This window comes from Ahaetulla prasina, chromosome 11, assembly GCF_028640845.1.
Source record: "Ahaetulla prasina isolate Xishuangbanna chromosome 11, ASM2864084v1, whole genome shotgun sequence".
Taxonomy (NCBI): Eukaryota; Metazoa; Chordata; class Lepidosauria; order Squamata; family Colubridae; genus Ahaetulla; species Ahaetulla prasina.
Window position 1 is genome coordinate 2476028 of NC_080549.1, and position 19021 is coordinate 2495048.

General features: G+C 42.5%; 1 protein-coding gene across 5 annotated transcripts in view; it reads right to left on the reverse strand.

Annotated features, from left to right (window-relative positions):
* Positions 1-2264: 2264 nt before the first annotated feature.
* The window catches only part of FGF13 (fibroblast growth factor 13), a 138922-nt gene continuing 122165 nt past the window's right edge, over positions 2265-19021 (reverse strand). For all 5 annotated transcript variants that reach the window (XM_058197218.1, XM_058197216.1, XM_058197214.1 and 2 more), the window contains 2 exons: positions 3700-3898; positions 2265-2992 (listed from right to left, as the gene is read on the reverse strand). In XM_058197218.1, the coding sequence (XP_058053201.1) occupies positions 2856-2992; positions 3700-3898 (336 nt within the window). In that variant the 3' untranslated portion in view covers positions 2265-2855. The remainder of the gene's footprint in view (positions 2993-3699; positions 3899-19021) is intronic.

Genomic DNA, 19021 nt, shown 5'->3' on the forward strand with positions numbered 1-19021 from the left:
GAAGGAAAATGATGAATTTGACCGCATGTCAGCGGTTGAAAAGGAAAGCAAGCCATACTTTGCAAAACATATGCTGGGCTCCTGCTGAGATATTGATTGATGTTGACTTGTGTAGGACTTTCCCTCCCCCCTCTCAAAAGGCAAGAGAATAAAGTGATTAATCTTTTTCAGTTCTTCCCCTCCCCACAAAAGTGACTCATGGCTTCTGATTCCAGGAGGCCCATATTTTGCTCTCATCCTTGTTTGAAGAGCAACTTGTTCCAGGAGCAAGCATGAAGATGTTCTTGGAAGTTTTGGTGGCCAAGAAACGAGAAAGAACTTGGCTTCTTCGCCATTCGGCATCGGCGTCTCTTGGCCTTGCTCTCCAACCTACTCTTAAATATGAATAGAATAGAATAACAGCGTGGGAAGGGACCTTGGAGGTCTTCTAGTCCAACCCCCTGCTTGGGCAGGAAATCCTATACCACTTCAGACAAATGGTTATCCAACATCTTCTTAAAAACTTCCAGTGTTGGAGCATTCACAACTTCTGGAGGCAGAATGAACCTGAATGAATCCACAAGCTAGGCTTTTTTATTCTTTGCTCTTTTTTTTTTTTTAGAATGGACACCTTAATATAAATTCGTTTATTCAGTGCATGGTTGTATACAACAAATAATAAACATCTCCTTTATACAAAGCGACCGGAAACAGCTCATCCTGGCCAGCTTTGTACATGTTATCTTTGACAGAGAGCAATGCACAAAATCTTAAACAGTTCATGCAACTTCTGAAGCCGGTCTCCAACTTTCCTCTCATGCAAGAGATATGATGAACTAAACAGAAACGTAACTTTCTCTCCCTCCCTGGTTGCATTACTTCTGTTTCCTTAAAACAACAACAATGACAACAACAACTGCAGAGAAGGAAAATACAATTCCAGCTTCTTGCAAATAGAAAATTAGGATTCAGGAAGGAGGAATCCTTGGTGCTTTCAAAGGTTTTTTTGCAAATGTGCCATGACCCAACTATCATCATCATCATCATTGGTGTTGGATGATGGAGCTGGAGCTGGCCTGATGATGTTACCTAGTTGGGTCATGTAAGGTCTGCAAGAAAGCCACCAAGCTTGCAAGAAAGCTGCAAGAAAGCCACCAAGTGAGCACCAAGGATCCCATGGTTCAACCCTGAGCTACAAAGACTCCCATCTATTGGATTCAGAAAGGTTGCCGTGTGGTGATCGATGCTTGAAACCTTTTCTTCTTCCACCAAGATCTACCCAACTTCCAGCCAGATTTTAGGAAAAACCCCTCCCCTCTTTCCTTTCCTGTCTTAACAGCTTCTCCTCTCTCAAGGCAAGGCCAGGAAAGATTAGCCATCATCTCCATTTCCTTCAAATCCCAGTCACTTCAACAGGCTGGATTGCAATTCCTTTCCCCGTTAAGACTTCCCTCCCACAACTTATCCTTCATCCATTCCCTCCGCCCAAATTTTCAGGGAAGCCAAAAAGGAAAAAATGTTTACAAATAAGATGTCATGATTTTTTCCCCCTTTTATAAAAATGGAGTTAAGTCACTTTAGTTCCACAGTTTCTGTCTTTAGAAAATAAGAAGGTACGTTCCACAGGTTTTGCATTTGTTTTTTTGTGGTGTTTTTTTAAATATGATACACAAAATTAAAGAGAAGAGCAGAGGGACAAGGAGGAGGAGGGGAAAAAAAAAAGAAAAAGAAATTGACATCTACATTGTGGGAAGCACTCGATTCACCTTGTTTTTTAAAAAAATAATTATTTTCCACAGACGGGGAAATTAACACACATCTCGGTTCCTACAGACTGGGGAGTTTAGCATGAGGGCTTGGAAAGGATGACTACAAATCTATAAAAAACAGTATATCTATCTCTGTGTGTGTTAAAATCACACAAACACTTTTGTTTTGTTTCGTTTGCTGGAGCCTGAGATTTACTGCGATCTGGCTCCGAACCTGATTTATTGATTATTTTTTACTCAAGATTACACTAGCATATTAGCAGGATTTTGCTTAGCTTGTAAAGACACAGCTCAAAACCCCTTTAAGAGAAGAGAGATCCCCCCCCAAATAAAAATAAAATAAAGCCAAAATTTTTAAAAAAAGAAAAAAAGAGATATATTCAGATTTCTTTTCCTGACCAAGCTTTATGATATATATAAAATGGTAAGCTAAAAAAAAAAACAACAACAACAGAGGATATACAGAATCCCCCTTTCCCTCTCCGAGCCATTAATTTATAAAACACTAAATATTGAAATTTCCCTCAAAGAGCAAAAGGAAAGAAAGAAAGGAAGGAAGGAAGGAAGGAAGGAAGGAAGGAAGGAAAAAAGAAGGAAGGAAGGAAGGAAGGAAAGAAAGAAAGAAAGAAAGAAAGGGAAAAAGAAGGAGAGAGATCCTTGACAGGGTTTCTGTCTTGGTTAGAAAGCCAAAATATGTTTTTAAATTTTGCAGGATATTTTTTTTTTATTTTTTGTCCCCCGCCCCCAAGAGCATAGGCGAGGATAAGAAGTAAAGGCAGACTCAATGTGAGGTCATTGCTTCGTATTTGTCTGATTAGGCCCGTGTTTGCGTTTTACATCATTCGGGGGGTAGGGTGGGAATTTTTCCTTCGACATGAATCAATTACGGTGATTTGGGGACCTCCGGAAAGTCCAAAAGTAGCTGATCAAAGGCCAAGAGACTTATCCCAGTTTGTTGGCTTGTGGGGAAGGGCTGAATGGTAGGTGTTTCGTTTTGCTTTTTTTTTTTTTTCTTTTCAAAAATAAGGACTTCCACAGCAGATCTTACGAGGTAAAAAAAAGTTCCCAACCGATGCTTCTTCTCTCCTCTTCGCTTCTCCATCCTGGCTACGTCGATTCGTTTTGGCTCATAGATTTGCCGCCGTTCAACGCCCCGGAAACGCTTCTGCTTTTCGTTGGCGTTCCACTGCCAGACCGTGAGAATTCAGTAAGATCATGGAGGGAGGGTTCTTTGTACATGGCCACTGGTTGGAAGGAGGAGAAAGGAAAGTCAGAGAAGAATCACAGATGGATCTCTCGCTTGAGCAGGAGGACCACTATGACCTAGATGACTGAGAATCCCCATAAACAGGTGTGCTAGATGTTGCTTCCATTTCAGTGGTGAAATGCTACCGGTTCCCACCGGTTTGGGCGAACTGGCAGTGATAAAGACTACTGGTTCGGGTGAAGCGGTAGTAAAAAACAGCTACTGGTTCCTTTGAACCGGTATTTCCGACGAACAGCAGTGCCGCGCAATTTGAAATCGCTAGAAAGCAGGAAATCCTGCTTTCTAGTGAATCTAAATCGCGCAGCGCAGCTGTTCTACTTACCTTGCTATTCTACTTACCTTCCCAAGCTTCCTTTTTCTGTGCAAAGCGTGTGTTTGGCGCATACTGTGCATGTGCATGCAGAATGCATTTGGCGCACACTGCACATGTGCGGCCAGCGAACCGGTGGCAAACCGGTTCAGATTTCACCACTATTCCATTTGGGCCTTCTCCCCACCCACTCATTGCACAAACACACACACACACACACACTGAAAGCAAAAGATAAACAAGATTCAATGGAGCAGAAGACAAAGGCCAAGCTTCCAATAAACTCCTAAAGTCCCTCTAGGGAAATGCAAAAGGGATTCTCAGGCACCCCGAGATCAAAACGGCAAGAGGGAAAAACATCCAAAGGGTCTTACCTTTTAGCGGTTTGGGTAGGAAATGTGCCGCCGGCTTGTTTTTCTTCACGTGGTTCCCTTTCATGACTTCGCCTTCTTTGTTGAGACCCAAGTACCAACCCCTTCCCGATTGCATCTGCCGGTAGATCATGGAAGAATACGTGACATAATAATTTTCAAAAACGGATTCTTTGAACTTGCATTCCGGTGTGAAGTGCTCCTGCAGGGAGGGGAGTAGGGTGGGGGGGAGTGTGGGGGGGGAGAGGAAGAGGAAAGGAAAGAAACGGAAAAAAAAAAGAGAGATCAACATTTGCACAACGTCCCATCTGTTAATGCAGAAATGATTCAATCTTTTGCTGGCCTCGGCCTCGGCCCCTCCCCGCTCTTGCTCCGCTTTCCTTTCGCTGTAATGTAGTTTGGGAGCAGATGGGCCCATTGCATCTCCAGGCCATCGCAACATCTGAAGTGAAGAAATATCGATCGGCAGGAGAATTTTGCTACTCCATCACGATTGGCAGATCGTGTGCAGAGATGAGGAAAAGGAGTTTAGTATGGGGGAGGTAGGAGAGATATTAAGATAAAAGGATGGACGTTGAGAGTAAATGCTGTTTTACCAAGTGACTGATGTTAACGCAACATTTACCAGCTACCTCATTACATTTCCATTATTTATTTATAGTCTTTTATCGGACCGCTGCAGACCAGGGTGCTTTTGAATGCTCATGAAGGTGACCGGAAGCCAATATCAGACGAACCGTTATTGTTTTGCACCATGGGTCTTTGGGAACCTCCAGGCTCCTGCAAGAAACAGTCTTAACTGGAAACAGCTCCTGTCATAATTGTTTAGAAGAACCTCCATGGAAAAGGTTTTGCAATACAAGTACTTCTGAAGTCACCGTTCAAAGCAAAAAGGTTCTTCAAGCTGGAGTTGACTTGGCAACATAATTGTAGACTTGGAAGGATCTTAAGCTTAAGACACATCTATTTATCTGCGCAGGACTGGACTAGATTTTTAAATTTTAAATGTTTAAATTTTAAATTTGGTTTTTAAAGCGGGTTTTATTATTTCTATTTCTATTTTAAATATTCGGCCTATATAATAAGTTTTTTAGATTAATGTTTTATTTTGTATATTTATGTGTTTTTATATGGCTGTACACCGCCCTGAGTCCCTAGGGAGATAGGGTGGTATAAAAGTATGAATAATAAAATAAATAAATAAATAAATAAATAAATAATAAATCTGACAACTCACCACTGGACATCTGTAGTATGATGTACTTATCTGTAGTCTTCAGTATTGCGAACATCTCCTAGATGTTCTCCTAAAAACTTTGCATTGAGGGAGACCTCACTGTTGTGGTCCGCCACCAGCCTACGGAGCTGACAATGGAGTCAGGCAGTGATGAAGCTGAGGAAGAACATGGGCCAGTCCTGGAGGCTGGGGAAGGCCCGGATGAGGGCTCTGCATCAGAGGCAGAGGTGGGGCCAGGGCCATCAAGGAGTGCTTCCAGAGCTTCCAGAGCTTCCAGAGCCTAACAGTAGTGAGGCAGAGGAACAGGAGGAGCCTGTTCCTAATGCAGGCATGAGAAGAGCTGCCAGAAGGCAAGAGCAGCTAAAGCAAAGAGGATGTCTCGGGAGTAGGGCCAAGAGATGATTGGCCCCTCCCATAAGGTTTAAAAGACCAGCAACGGCATTTCGGCTCTTTGCTGGAAAGCAATGTTGATAGCTTTGTCTTGTTGCATATATTTCATATCAGCATCTTCTGAACTTTTGCCAAGAAAGGCCTTTGGCAGTTTGCCTAATTAGACCAAAGTTGGTGATAAGACTGAGGAATTCTGTTGGGAGGAATTTGCTTGGATTTAGTTCAGACTATGCTGACAATGAGTTAATTCTCAGCTGTTCGAATAAAGTTTGTTTGTTTTTATACTGACTGAGTTTCCTACTACCTATTGGGCCTGGGTCACAACACTCACTGCTGTACATACTAAGATTCACTGGTAGCTTTTCAGAAGATCCGAAGCCCAACTTTCACAAGTCCATGGCTTTGCTCTTAAGAGGATTGGAAGTTGAAAACATATGTAGGACTTACTGTCTGCCCAAAATTCTCCTGAAATAAGGAGTGGATGATCTCTCTTAACATTATCCCATGAAACCCGAGGATCCATGGTTCTCTCAGAGCCAATCTTCTTGGATTGTGAAATGAGATCTGAAAGAAGAACTAACTTTGGGTTTCAAAGGAATTGAAGATTCATTGTCCTCACCTCCATTGTGTGGTGATGGCAGAAGTGGTAGAATTAGATGGTCCATCAGAGCAAACAAGTAGGTTGGCTGTCTTATCCATTTAGAAGCTCTAGAAAAATCTAGACTGCACAAATCCAGATAGACATGCTAGATGGCCATAATACCACTTCTTCCTTCATTTCTTTTCTTCCACCGTAAAAACAGCCCTACCCTATAGATCACAGATGGACTCTAGAAATTATAACTGCTCTCCAAATTGATCCAGTGAACTTTTGTGATAGAATTGGACCTTGATCTGGGAGTCTTGGAACCTAATCCAACACCTAACTATACTCCACAAGCATTTGAATTTAATAACATTTCAGATCCAAGGGTGTGTGTGTGTGGAAATCATGTTGGTGTTACAGGTTCAGATTCTGATAGGCTGGTCACAGAACTGGTTTCCAGCAATACGGAATGTTGACTGGAGTGGTGCAGTGGCCTAGAGGTGGAGCTCTCGCCTCACAGTCAGGAGGCTGTGAGTTCAATCCTAGGTAGAGGCAGATATTTCTCTCTCTGGGCACAGTGAGAATCTTATCTGCTGAACAAAACTCCACAGTGGCAATAGGAAGGGCATCTGGCCATGAAAATACTCTGCTAGCTGCATTCACCTCCACCTCGCAAGGGATTGTGGGGTCGTTAAAAGAAGACGATGAATACGGAATGTTGACTAGTCAGATTGATTCTGACTTGGGATTTATATGTGCACAATGTGTTGTGGATCAGAGGTGGGTTTCAGCAGGTTCTGACCAGTTCTAGAGAACTGGTACTGGAAATTTTGAGTAGTTCAGAGAACCGGTAGTAAAAAATCTGACTGGCCCTGCCCCCATCTATTCTCTGCCTCCCGAGTCACAGCTGATCGGGAGGAAATGGGGATTTTGCAGTAACCTTCCCCTGGATTGGGGAGGGAATGGAGATTTTATAGTATCCTTCCCATGCCATGCCCACCAAGCCATGCCACGCCCACCAAGCCACACCCACAGAACTGGTAGTAAAAATTTTTGAAACCCACCACTGTCGTGGATGTGCATATATTTCAAATGCTTGCAGGTAGATATTTCTTTAAGACACAGCATAAGGAGACGATGGCGGTATTCTTCAAGTCGCAAAAAAAAAACACCACCCCACAACAACAACAGAAAAACCATGCACTGAAGTAAACTGATGGGAAGGAGATGGGACACCATAGAGCTCATCATCCAATTAAGAGCACTAAAAGAGAAGCCTGGAGTGTGCAGAGAAGGTGATTATAGCTTCACTACAGTAATTTGCTGTGTTTAGGGACTGCACAACTTGCTGCATTCAAAGATGGATGTTCAAATTAGGAGCCGAGCTGCTCTGCTGTCACCAAGCCAATTTCTTCTGAGGGCCCTTTGCAAATAACAACAACAACAACAACAACAACAACAGAGTTGGAAGGGACCTTGGAGGTCTCCTAGTCCAACCCCCTGCCCAGTCAGGAAACCCTTCACCACTTCAGACAAATGGTTATCCAACATCTTCTTAAAAATTTCCAGTGTTGGAGCATTTACAACTTCTGGAGGCAAGCTGTTCCACTGATTAATTGTTCTGTCAGGAAATTTCTCCTTAGTTCTAGGTTGCTTCTCTCCTTGATTAGTTTCCACCCGTTGCTTCTTATCCTGCCACAGAGAGGAGGAGGTCAAGCTATTTCCAAAGCACCCGAAGGCCAGACAAGGAACAATGGATGGAAACTGATCAAGGAGAGATTCAACCTGGAAATAAGGAGAAATTTTCTAACAATGAGGACAATCAACCCATGGAACAGAAGTTGCCTTCGGAAGTTGTGGGAGCTTCATCGCTGGAGGCTTTCAAGAAGAGACTGGGCAGCCATCTGTCAGAAATGATGTAGGGTCTACTGCTTGGGTGGGGTGGGGGTTGGACTAGATGACCTACAAGGTCCCTTCCGACTGTATTAATCTGTAAAAAAAAAAAAAGGAGGTAGCTCACTGTGGCTTGCAAATTTGCAAAGGAGGCTAACCTGAATCGGGGAAGATCTGCTCACCCTCATCCCAGCCTTTGAAAATCACCTTAAAAAACCGCTTTCGCCAAATTCATTTGCACTTGTTCAAGAAGACAAGAAGTTGCTTTTTCCAACCTCTTTGGAAAAACCCAACGTGGCTCAGTCTGTTGTACGGTTCACGTGGCTTATTAACCCAGGCTCCTTGCTCTTTATTCATCAGAAATCAGACAAGAGCTTTAATTTAAAACGTCACAATGTTTGAGTAATGCTTTTTGACAGAACGGGGAACAAAGCTGCGAGGTTAATGAGGAATTGGTTAATTTCCTACGGCAACAAAAGCCGCGCACACACACATTCCATTCTCCCCCAAAAGTGATCAATCCCAAATTAAATCAAGCATGGGTGATAAGCTCGCACCAAGAAGTGAAACTGGCAGTCGAGAAAAATGAACACTAGAAGGGGCAACACAAACAGAAAGTTAAGATGCTACAGTACGTACGCAGCAACCAGCAAGAGGGGGAAGAACAACCAGTTTAAATCATCAAATAATGAAAAATATAATACATATAAAAATACCCTGGTTTGTGGGGTTCATTTTCCTTCCATTTTTCTTGGCAATCTTCTGTCATCTCAAAAATCCTATTTTCTTGAAAATAAAATCTTTGAACTGAGCTGGATTCCTGGTATCCTAACTCACACAGCAGCAGTACGGGAATGGTTTGTTATTCTCTTTTGTCCGAGATTTTTTTTTTAAATTGTATTCTTGGATGAATAATTGTTTTTTATTTTATACATTTAAACAAACAAATAATGTATTAAACAAACATTTAATACATCAGCCATTCCTTCCATGTGACATCTCGGTGCTGTCTCCTTGACTTCATCTTCTTTGTTGCTTCTTCTATCTTCATTTTCATTTAATCGGTTACAATTTTTTCCACAAGTACAATATTTTAATTATACCATTTTCTTACATAACTATTAGTTTGCTTATCTGTATCTTTTTTCTAACCAATGGTAAAGTTGATCCCGTATCTTAAAATATTCTGAATTGTCTTTTTCTTTAATCATCGAAGTTAATCTATTCATTTCTGCACAGTCTAATTTTTTTTTAATAACTTCCCCTTCCAGAGGTATTTTCTCTGCTTTCCAGTTTTGTGCAAAAACAATCCTCGCTGCTGTTATTACCTGTATAATCAAGTAAATATTTTCTTTACTAATGTTCCCTGGGAGAAAATTACCCAATAGGAAGAGCTCCGGTTTTAAATCAATATGCTGTTGTGTCATTTCTTCTAACCATGTCTTAATTTTGATCCAATAGTTTTTAGCTTCTGGTCATGTCCACCTCAAATGATAAATAATAAGATCCTGGTAACTGGTGAAATTTCCAACATTTAGCTGATTTATCTTTAATCATTTTTGCCAGTTTCTCAGGGGCCATTCTTGTATTCTTGTCTGTCAGAAGGATCTGAAATTTCTCCTAAGTTCTCATCTGAGATCCGAATCAAGATCCAAAGATCTTGGAACTGAACAGGCGCCCAAGATCCATAGACCCTTTTTTGTCTTCAGGATTGCGAACCACAAGACACTAAAACTATTCATTTAAGGAGCCCTTTCTTATTTCGTGGGCCATTACACAGCAATCTATAAGATTCTCCCTTTAAAAATGAGGCCTGTCTTTGTCTCCGTGATATTTTAATTTCATTTGCTCAGGTTGTATTCTAAACAAGGGCCCTGGACAATCGAGGCTCACAGCTGGGATCCAGTGCAGAAATGTCAAAGTAAAGCTGGCTGAGGAACATTCACCCAGTTGGAAGTTAAGGATGTGATTAGAAGATTCTGATGGAAAATGGACTATTTAATACTTTGAGAAAGCAGAAATTTCCTTCCTTCCTTCCTTCCTTCCTTCCTTCCTTTCCTTCCTTCCTTCCTTCCTTCCTTCCTTCCTTCCATCCATCCATCCATCCATCCATCCATCCATCCATCCATCCATCCATCCACTATTCCTTTCTACTGACTCTGTGCCCCAATATGCAATTGGGGTTAAAATCATATGCATTGTCTTGAAAACAAAATTTACACCATCTTTCCATAAAATGGCCCAAAAGAATCCATTGGCATGAGGGGTTGCCACAACAGGCCAGTTCCCAAGCAACTTTTTATCTGTTTCCTAAAAAAAACCAAAAAACCCCACCCCAAAATCCAAAACATGAGCACGGGCTTTCTTCCCTCCCGCCCCGGCCTCTGTCAGCCTCTACCTGGTTAACTCCATCCCACAATTTTCTTCTGCCTCCTTCTGCCTTAATCGCCATCTAACTTGTTTCAATCATTCGATTTTCTGCACGCTAAATTATAAGTTTGGCGGGCGACTGTTGTTAGGAGCGCCAGGGGTACAGCAGGAAAGGAACAATAACAGTAATAAATGCCAAGGAAAAGGGGTAATTTGTTATTTAAATTGTGGACTGTGGCAACCAAAGCATCATTTCAGTCAGACAAGATTAAATGGAGAGGAGATGCAGACATGCCAACCAAGGCAAGAAAGAAGATCAATAGGATGTCATTTGAAAATATAAAAAGATGAGGTTCCCCCCCCACACCTAACTGAGCCAGTCCGCATTATTAAATTAAGGCTTTCTCGAGATGAAAAAGTACCGAGTCTTTCTGTCCTGCTCTTCTCTTCACCCCAAGTGCCAAGGTGCAGTTATAAAATTACAGGGGTGAATGAACTTTCAGGATCTCTGTTTTAAGCTGCCTCCAACCAAAAAGACATCAGCATCTCCAAACCAATGTCTCTAGTGGTACCACTGTCAATCTGTCTCAGGCTGCTGGCATTGATAGGCACAGACAAGAGGAGTTGGCACAGTCAGAGTAATGGGCATTATATGCCAAAGGTCCCGATGTCAAATCCTACGGTCTGTTCAGACACAGCTGTGAAAATCCTGGAGAGAAAAAACAAAATCCACTCTATATAGACCAGAGGTCAGCAACCTTAAACACTCAAAGAGCCACAAAGGTCCTAACCGGAAGCCCCCCATTCAATTCTGGAGCCAACCGGAAGTCCGGTTCCCTCACCATGTCGTGTCCCACTCCTCCGCTGACGGCCGGGTCAGGGAAATCTGAATCAGGCGTGCCTCTGCAGCTCTGCCAAAGTCCTAGCAAAGTCCTCAGGGCAGGCAGGAGACCAGAAAGTGACTTCAACAAGATATGTTTAGACTTTGCCTGACTCAGAGAATGCCAGAAAGCAGATCCTTTATATAGGCCATGGGGTGTGGCTCCATGACTCAGCACTTATCCAGGCCTACTCCTCCCTTCCTTCTGTTGCCTCCGCCTATCAAGTCTTCTGACGCGAGGGTCACTCCAGTCTGCAGCTGTTGGTAATTGACCTCCCTCAGGCTCACATGCTATGGAGGAGGGGGAGGGGTCTAGTTGCTCCGTTTGCCTGGGCATGGAGCCAGAGCTGGGGGCTGGAGGTATTTCCTCCTCTTCAGCCTGTCTGGGCATGGAGCCAGGGCTGGGGCCAGGAGGCATACTAGGACATTCCTCCGTGTTTGGAAGCAGATAAGAAGGCCCCGGCTGTGGTGAGATCGGACGAGACACAACACACCATAGAGTCTCCTCCTAGCACTGCATCCTTTTCCCTCTACCTGTCCTAACCAAAAGCCCTATCAATTGTGAAGCCGACAGGCAACAGGGAGACGCAGCAGAGGGATGAAAGAGCCACATGCGGCTCCAGAGCCACAGGTTGCAGACTCCTGGTATAGACCAATCTTCCTCAATGAGATGGTTTCCAAATGGACCAGATCCACGTTCCCAGAATTCAACCTATTGAGAACTTGATAAGAAAGGCCTGTGTCTACCAGGAATGGCTCCAATCCTTCAGCTTTTTCAAGACAAAAGACTAGGGAGCATCTGCAAGCGATACTTAGGTTTTTTTTTTGTCTGTTTGAACATTTAGGTAATTTAATTCTCCTGGCAAACCAGAAACATTTTTATTAGGAATCTTTACGAGAACATATACCAAAGAAATAAAATATCTGATTTTACACATTATAACAGCTGCACGAATAACTTATGCACAAAATTGGAAACAGGAAGAGATACCAACAGATGAAGAAGTGATAGGGAAAGTTTTAGAATGTGCCGAAGTTAACAAAAGAAATGAAAGAGAAAGAAGAGACAGATTGTAATATAATCTGGAATAAATGGTATGAATGGCTTGAGTCTAGAAATAAAGGAAAAAAATAAAGGGGAGAAATTAGAAATGTACGGAATGTATTAGGAATGTATAATATGTAAATAATAAATATATAAGAATCTAGAAAAGTAAAGCTATTAATATCAGATAATTTAATGTAAATAAAGAAAAGGGATAAGAAAGAAAATAAAAAATAACAAATCTGCTTCTGGTTTTTCAAACCTCTCTGGGCTTCCCAGAGTTTCAACTGTCTACTTGGGCAATCCTATCAATTACCAATAAATAAAACAATATATCCTGGAAAATTTAAAGCAAATAAACCCTTTGTCAGTTTTGGAAGGCAATTTTCTTTCTTTTCTTTCTTTCTTTCTTTCTTTTTTTTGCTTCTTATTAACTGCCACATATTTTAGCTAGGAAAGTTGGGAGGGGGTTGTTGTTGGAGCGGTAGAAAGTTAGTCATAACAACATTCCGTATTCAAGGACTTTTGCCTGCTGTCTGATGAAGACTGCCTGAAGATTGTATCCCATTGAGTGTGAAGAGTTGATTGGATAATGTGATGAACTTGTGGGTGTGAGGCAGGGCTGTGAACTGTCAGCTGGGTGTGGAAAACCGGGAAGCTTTCAGTTTCGGGTTTTCCCAGCTGTGTCAACATGACATCTCTAATAAATTGGAACTTTGAGGAACCTCAAGCCTCAGAGCTTTATTTCGTTGGGGGTGTTCCTTGGAACCCATACACCCTTTTGCTTTTCTACTTTCTTCTTGAGGCATCTAGGAATATTTTTCAGGCCTCCCTTGCTTGTGTTTTCCAGTTTTCTTGGTGATTGGAGGTGTTGGGTGTAGGAGAGGATGGGACAGCTGGTGTGTGACTATTTTCTGTGGTGTCTCTTCCCAGTTTTGCCCAAACATTTCAATCTGAAAAAGGCCCCTGGGAGAAATCTAAGTCTAGGAAGCCAGACGGCTTGCTGTGGAGATGATCCCATCATCAGAAGCTAGGTATTTAAAAGCCCTCCTTGGCTACCCATATAAAATATAAGGATGCTACATTTCCAGCTGTGAAGCTTTGGCTGAAATGTTCTTTTCCTGGGAAAAAAAACAACCCTGGGAATAAAATTGTGCAGGGTTTTTCCTTGGAAGTAAAGCAAAAATCCATGTGAGATAACTCAAAGCATTCCCATTCCAGAAAGAACTTCCTGTAGCCAGCCGTGTGCAGCAGCTGCTAAAAAAGCCAACACAATTCTAGGCTGCATAAACAGAGGGATAGAATCAAGATCAGGTGAAGTGTTAATACCACTTTATAAGGCCTTGTTAAGGCCACACTTGGAATATTGAATTCAGTTTTGGTCGCCACAATGTAAAAAAAAGATGTTGAGACTCTAGAAAGAGTGCGGAGAAGAGCAACAAAGATGATTAGGGGACTGGAGGCTAAAACATATGAAGAACGGTTGCAGGAGCTGCATGTGTCTAGTTTAATGAAAAGAAGGACTAGGGGAGACATGATGGCAATCTTCCAATATCTCAGGGGCTGCCACAAAGAAGAGCTATTCTCCAAAGTGCCTGAAGGCAGGACAAGAAGCAATGGGTGGAAACTAATCAAGGAGAGAAGCAACCTAGAACTAAGGAGAAATTTCCTGACAGTGAGAACAATTAATCCATGGAACAACTTGACTCCAGAAGATGTGAATGCTCCAACACTGGAAGTTTTTAAGAAGATGTTGGATAACCATTTGGCTGAAGTGGTTAGGGTTTCCTGCCTAAGCAGGGGGTTGGACTAGAAGACCTCTAAGGTCCCTTCCAACTCTTCTCTTCTCTTCTCTTCTCTTCTCTTCTCTTCTCTTCTCTTCTCTTCTCTTCTCTTCTCTTCTCTTCTCTTCTCTTCCCTTCCCTTCCCTTCCCTTCCATCTCAGTCTTTCTCAACTTCTGCAACCTTAAGAGGTGTGGATTTCAACATACTCACTGGGGAATTCTGGGAGTTGAAGTCCACACCTCTTAACACTTGATGGCTGGGGAATTCTGGGAGTTGAAGTCCATGCCTCTTTGCTGCTGAAGTTGAGAAACATTGTCCAAGTTGTCTCAACTCAGTTGGCTTTGAGACATCTGGGATTAAGGGAATTGGCCAGGAAACTTGGAAAGGATCAAGTTAGGAAAGGCTAGCCAAAGCCATCTCATTTTAAAAGAGAGGCGGTGCCCTGATTTCACCCCTGCCCCCATCCCTCAAACACACCCCTTCTAATCAGACACCCCTCCCTTCCAAAACAGCTAAGTTGCTGGACAGTAAATTAATTTCACATTATCTCAACTATCTGACTTAACTCGTCCCCTTCTCCAAACCACTTTTGGCAGCTACAGAAAAATATGGGTGCATCTAGAATTCCCAATGTGGGCTTTGTTCTAGCTCATTGAGGAATCTTGGTTTGCCTTTATGCAAGTTTCTTGTTTTGGAGGAATCGTTTTAAAGCCAGCCGCCTTCAGTCTTGGAGTGACAACAGGGATGGGTGGAAGAGTGATTGATTAATTTGAAGCTGTCCTTTGCTTTTCATTTCCTGTTCTGAATGAGTAACATCAAGGACAAGGTGGGAAGGAACGCAACTTGAAATTCTCAGAAGTAGCTGGCAGCAGAAAAGAGAGAGGGACTAGCCTCCTGGCAGAGCTTCTTTTCTTCAAACCCCATGCAAGGAATCATCCTCATTGTGACAAAAGGCCATGCGGCTTGGATTCGCACATAAATTACACTGATCCATTAGAACAGCAGTCCCTAACTGGTGGGCTATGGACCATTGGTGGGCCATGAGAAAATTTTGGTGGTCCGCAGAAAAATTATTGGCATTTTTAATATTGCACTAAATCAGGGGTCCTCAAGCTACGGCCCCTGGGACAGATACATGCAATGAACGTTTGTGTTGCTGCAGAGAGTCTCCCCCTTTGGGGTCTTTTTGTGTGGGTCGGAGGGGGGCAGAAATTCCGACTTGGAGTCTGCTTCAGCCTCCTGGTGCGGGGTTTTGGGTGAAGGCTGGAGGGAAGCGCCAGTGGTGGCAAAGAGCCCGAGGGCCTTGTTCCAGTGGGACTGCATCATGGCCTGGAACTGGCTGACCATCTCAGCCTGCTAAGCCTCCAGGGGCTGGTACCTGGCCTTCCGCTCCTGCAGGTCTTCCTTCTGCTTGGAAAGCCTACGTTTGTAGTCCTTAGTGACAATGGTGCATTACAATGTCTGCAAGAAGTACCGTTTGCCTACAAGCAAGAACGGCTGGGACCACAAAATAGGCACAGTAACTGAAAACGAAAAAGCGAAGGTGCTCTGAGATTTTGGATTTCCAATGAACAGGCACCTGCCACAGTCTTAACAATTGTTGATAAGGAAGACAAAAAAGTCTGGATAATGGAAAACCAGTACATGGACACAACAGAAGAGAAAAAATGGGAGAAAATCACAAATTTTAAAGACCCATAAACAGAAATAAAGCTACTGTCGCTAAAAAAAGGCAAAGATATAACCAACGGTAATAAGAGCCTTGGATGCTAAGAAAGACTATTTTTATAACCATTTAAGAAGTTAATTTTGCATTTGTGCTTATAATTGCTATAAAGAAAATTGGAAGGTACTTCTTTCTATTTTTTCTTTCTTTCTGTCCTTTTGGCATTTCTTTTGTTCTTTTCTCCTGTTCCGTTTCCCTTTGTATTAGTCCTTGTTTGTTTTTAATCGTTGGCTGAAAATTCTTAATGAAAATGATAAAAAAAAAAGACAGCAATACGGTAGCAAATAAGCAACACATAAAGCCCGAAAAAAATAAAACTAGAAATGAAAAACATCAAACGGCAACTGAGGGCAAACTCATCAGCCATCCCTGGACACATTTCACAAACTCACTTAAGTTCAGAGACACACAAAATTCAGAGGTTTTTCCATTCGAGCACCTTCCGTCTCCCTCCCTCCCTCCCTCCTCCCACTTCAATCTCTTAGACATTGGCAGCATCTTAAGTTATGAATCAATCTCCATCCAGATCTTGTCACATCACAGGGATATATTCATTAGTCAATTTCATCAAACTTTCTCCAAGCTTGCAAAAGGCCTGGCAGGCGTATTTCTCCGAAGATGCAATTATGTTTTTCCCCCAACAAAACTTTCATCCAGGGTTTTTAGTTTCCATCCTCAGATCAACCCATTTCCCCCCCCCTTCCTCTCGTTTTCTCTAGGCTGGCCTGATGTTAAACTTGCAAGACCTCAATATTACTTTCCAAAAGCTGGAACGATAACGTCCCTCTGATCAATTTTGATAGATGGAGCCATTGAAAAGAATCCAAACAGGTGCACGATTAGCTGTAAGATCCCCCCTCCCACCTTCTCCTGGTATATATTAAACACAATATTTTCTCTGGTTTGTTTATAGCAGGTGACGATGCTTCGTTGACCTTGGGTGTGTGAGAATCGGCAAGATATCTAAATGATCTGATCTTCCCAAAACAAAGAATAGCTTTCTTCAGAGCCAGATTTAATATTCTCTCCCTCAGCGCTCCTCCAGGGCAGGTATAAGGGAACGAACCCCAATAGCAGAATGGGTATGCCTATGTGGTAAAGGAGAAGTCGAAGATATCTCACATGTTTTATTGTCCTGTGAGTTATACAGAGTTTATAGGTCAGTGTATATTCTCCCCTTACTAGAGAGATTGCCAGGGAGGGCAGAAAATTTTTACGTAGGCTTTCTCCTCCAGGACTCAAACCTGGCTACCGCGCATGCAGTGGCAAAATTCTGTGTTGCTGCAGTGTCCATAAACAAAAAAATTGGTTACAGAATTATAGCTGTCAATTTGTGCCATTTTTTTGGAGATATCTCTAACAGTTTTTGGAAAAAATATATTCACTCACATTATTTATCGGCTCTCCACTCATGTAAACTTAGAGAGAGACCCTAACGATTTGACAACATTTATTTTCTTAACAGGGATGTTATTACCCACTATTAATGTCAGTATTATTTTTTAATATATTGCAAATGGTGATGTCTATTGCTGGTCAAGAACCGTAATAAAGTCCTATTCTATTCTATATGTTGACCTTGACTCGGATGGGATACTGCTAGGAAACAGCAGCGAGGAAAATATTGTTCGAAAAAACAATATTCCAGACAAGGCAATGACAATCTCTCTTATTGCTGTGACATTGGGGAGACTATGAAGTTAGGAGTTAAGCTTGAATGGAAGCAGAGTTGACTTGCAATCTCCAGTCCATTAGTTGTGAGCTGGTGAGTCATGGAGCTAGGACAGAAAAAGTAAAAAAAAAAAAAAAAAAAACCCCCCGAACCCTACTTTTTTTCTTTACGCTAGCTATACGTTCTGCATTGTTCTCATTCTTCCAACCCCCCCCCCTTTTTTTAAAATTCTCAATTAAAAAGCAGAACTGGGCAGAATTTGGAGAAGGAGGAAGCGGAAGAGCAGCAGCAGCAGGAGGAGGAAAAAAAACAAAACGGGGTTCTGATTGTATTTGTGTCCCAACATTTTATAACATTTCAGAAGGCATACATTTGTGCCACTCAGCTGCCTTTATTAAACTGGAGATGTCTTACCTGGATGGATATCAATCTCACCAGAAGAGAAGGAGGAGGAGGAGGAGGAGGACAGGAAGAAGAGGAAGAAGAAGGAGGAGGAGGAGGAGAGGAGGAGGAGGAAGGAAGAAGAAGAGGAGTAAGCAAACGAGTAAGCAAAGCAGAGGTACAGTAGGCTACTGTACTACTTCTTTGGGAGTTGCCCCAAAGAAGAGGGAGTCAAGCTATTCTCCCAAGCACCTGAAGGCAGGACAAGAAGCAATGGGTGGAAACTAATCAAGGAGAGAAGCAATCTAGAACTAAGGAGAAATTTCCTGACAGTGAAGATAATTAACCAGAGGGACAAGTTGTGGATGCTTCATCACTGGAGGTTTTTAAGAAGAGACTGGACAGTCACTTGTCTGAAATGGTGTATGGGCTCCTCCTTGAGCAGGGGGCTGGACTAGAAGGCCTCCAAGATCCCTTCCAACTCTGTTATTCTGTTACTTGAGGAGCTGTCATGGAGAAGAGAGATCAACCTGTACTCCAAAGCATAGGAGGAGCGGTTGGAAGAACTGGGGATGTCTACTTTAATGAAAAGAAGGACTAGGGGTGACATGCTAGCAGTCTTCCAATATCTCAGGGGCTGCCCCCCAAAAAGAGGGAATCAAGCTATTATCCAAAGCATCTTAGGGCAGGACAAGAAGCAATGGGTGGAAACTAATCAAGGAGAGAAGCAAGCTAGAACTAAGGAGGAATTTTGTAACAGTGAGAACAATTAACCAGTGGAACAACTTGCCTCCAGAAGTTGTGAATGTTCCAACACTGGAAGTTTTTAAGAAGAGACTGGACAGTCATTTGTCCTGAATGGTACAGGCTTTCCTGCCTGAGCAGAGGGTAGAAGACCTCCAACGTCCTTTCCAGCTCTTATTCTGTTGTTCTGTTAAATATATTTCAGTCTGAGATTCTCTCTCTCTCTCCCCCCACTTCTGCCCCCACAAAGTCCATCCTCAAAGAAACGTTATGGTTGTACTTCTAAACAGCAGGCAGAATTAATTCCATCCTGCCATCACAAAATTGCTCAACGGTGAAACAGGAACACGAGTCAAACTTGGGTCACTTGAGGCAAGAAGAGGTTCTCTAAAAGCCCTTTTAGCAACTTCTCTTACCGGGATTCGAACCGCTGAACTGCCGAACTTTCGACCTACAAGGTCAGGATCTTAGCCACTGCGCCACCGCATCCCTACTCTTCTGCTAAGCCTTTGTTGCTGGCAATCCTTATGATTTATATTGATATATTGACCATCATTTGTGTTGTAAATGTTGTACCTTGATGAAGGTATCTTTTCTTTTATGTACACTGAGAGCA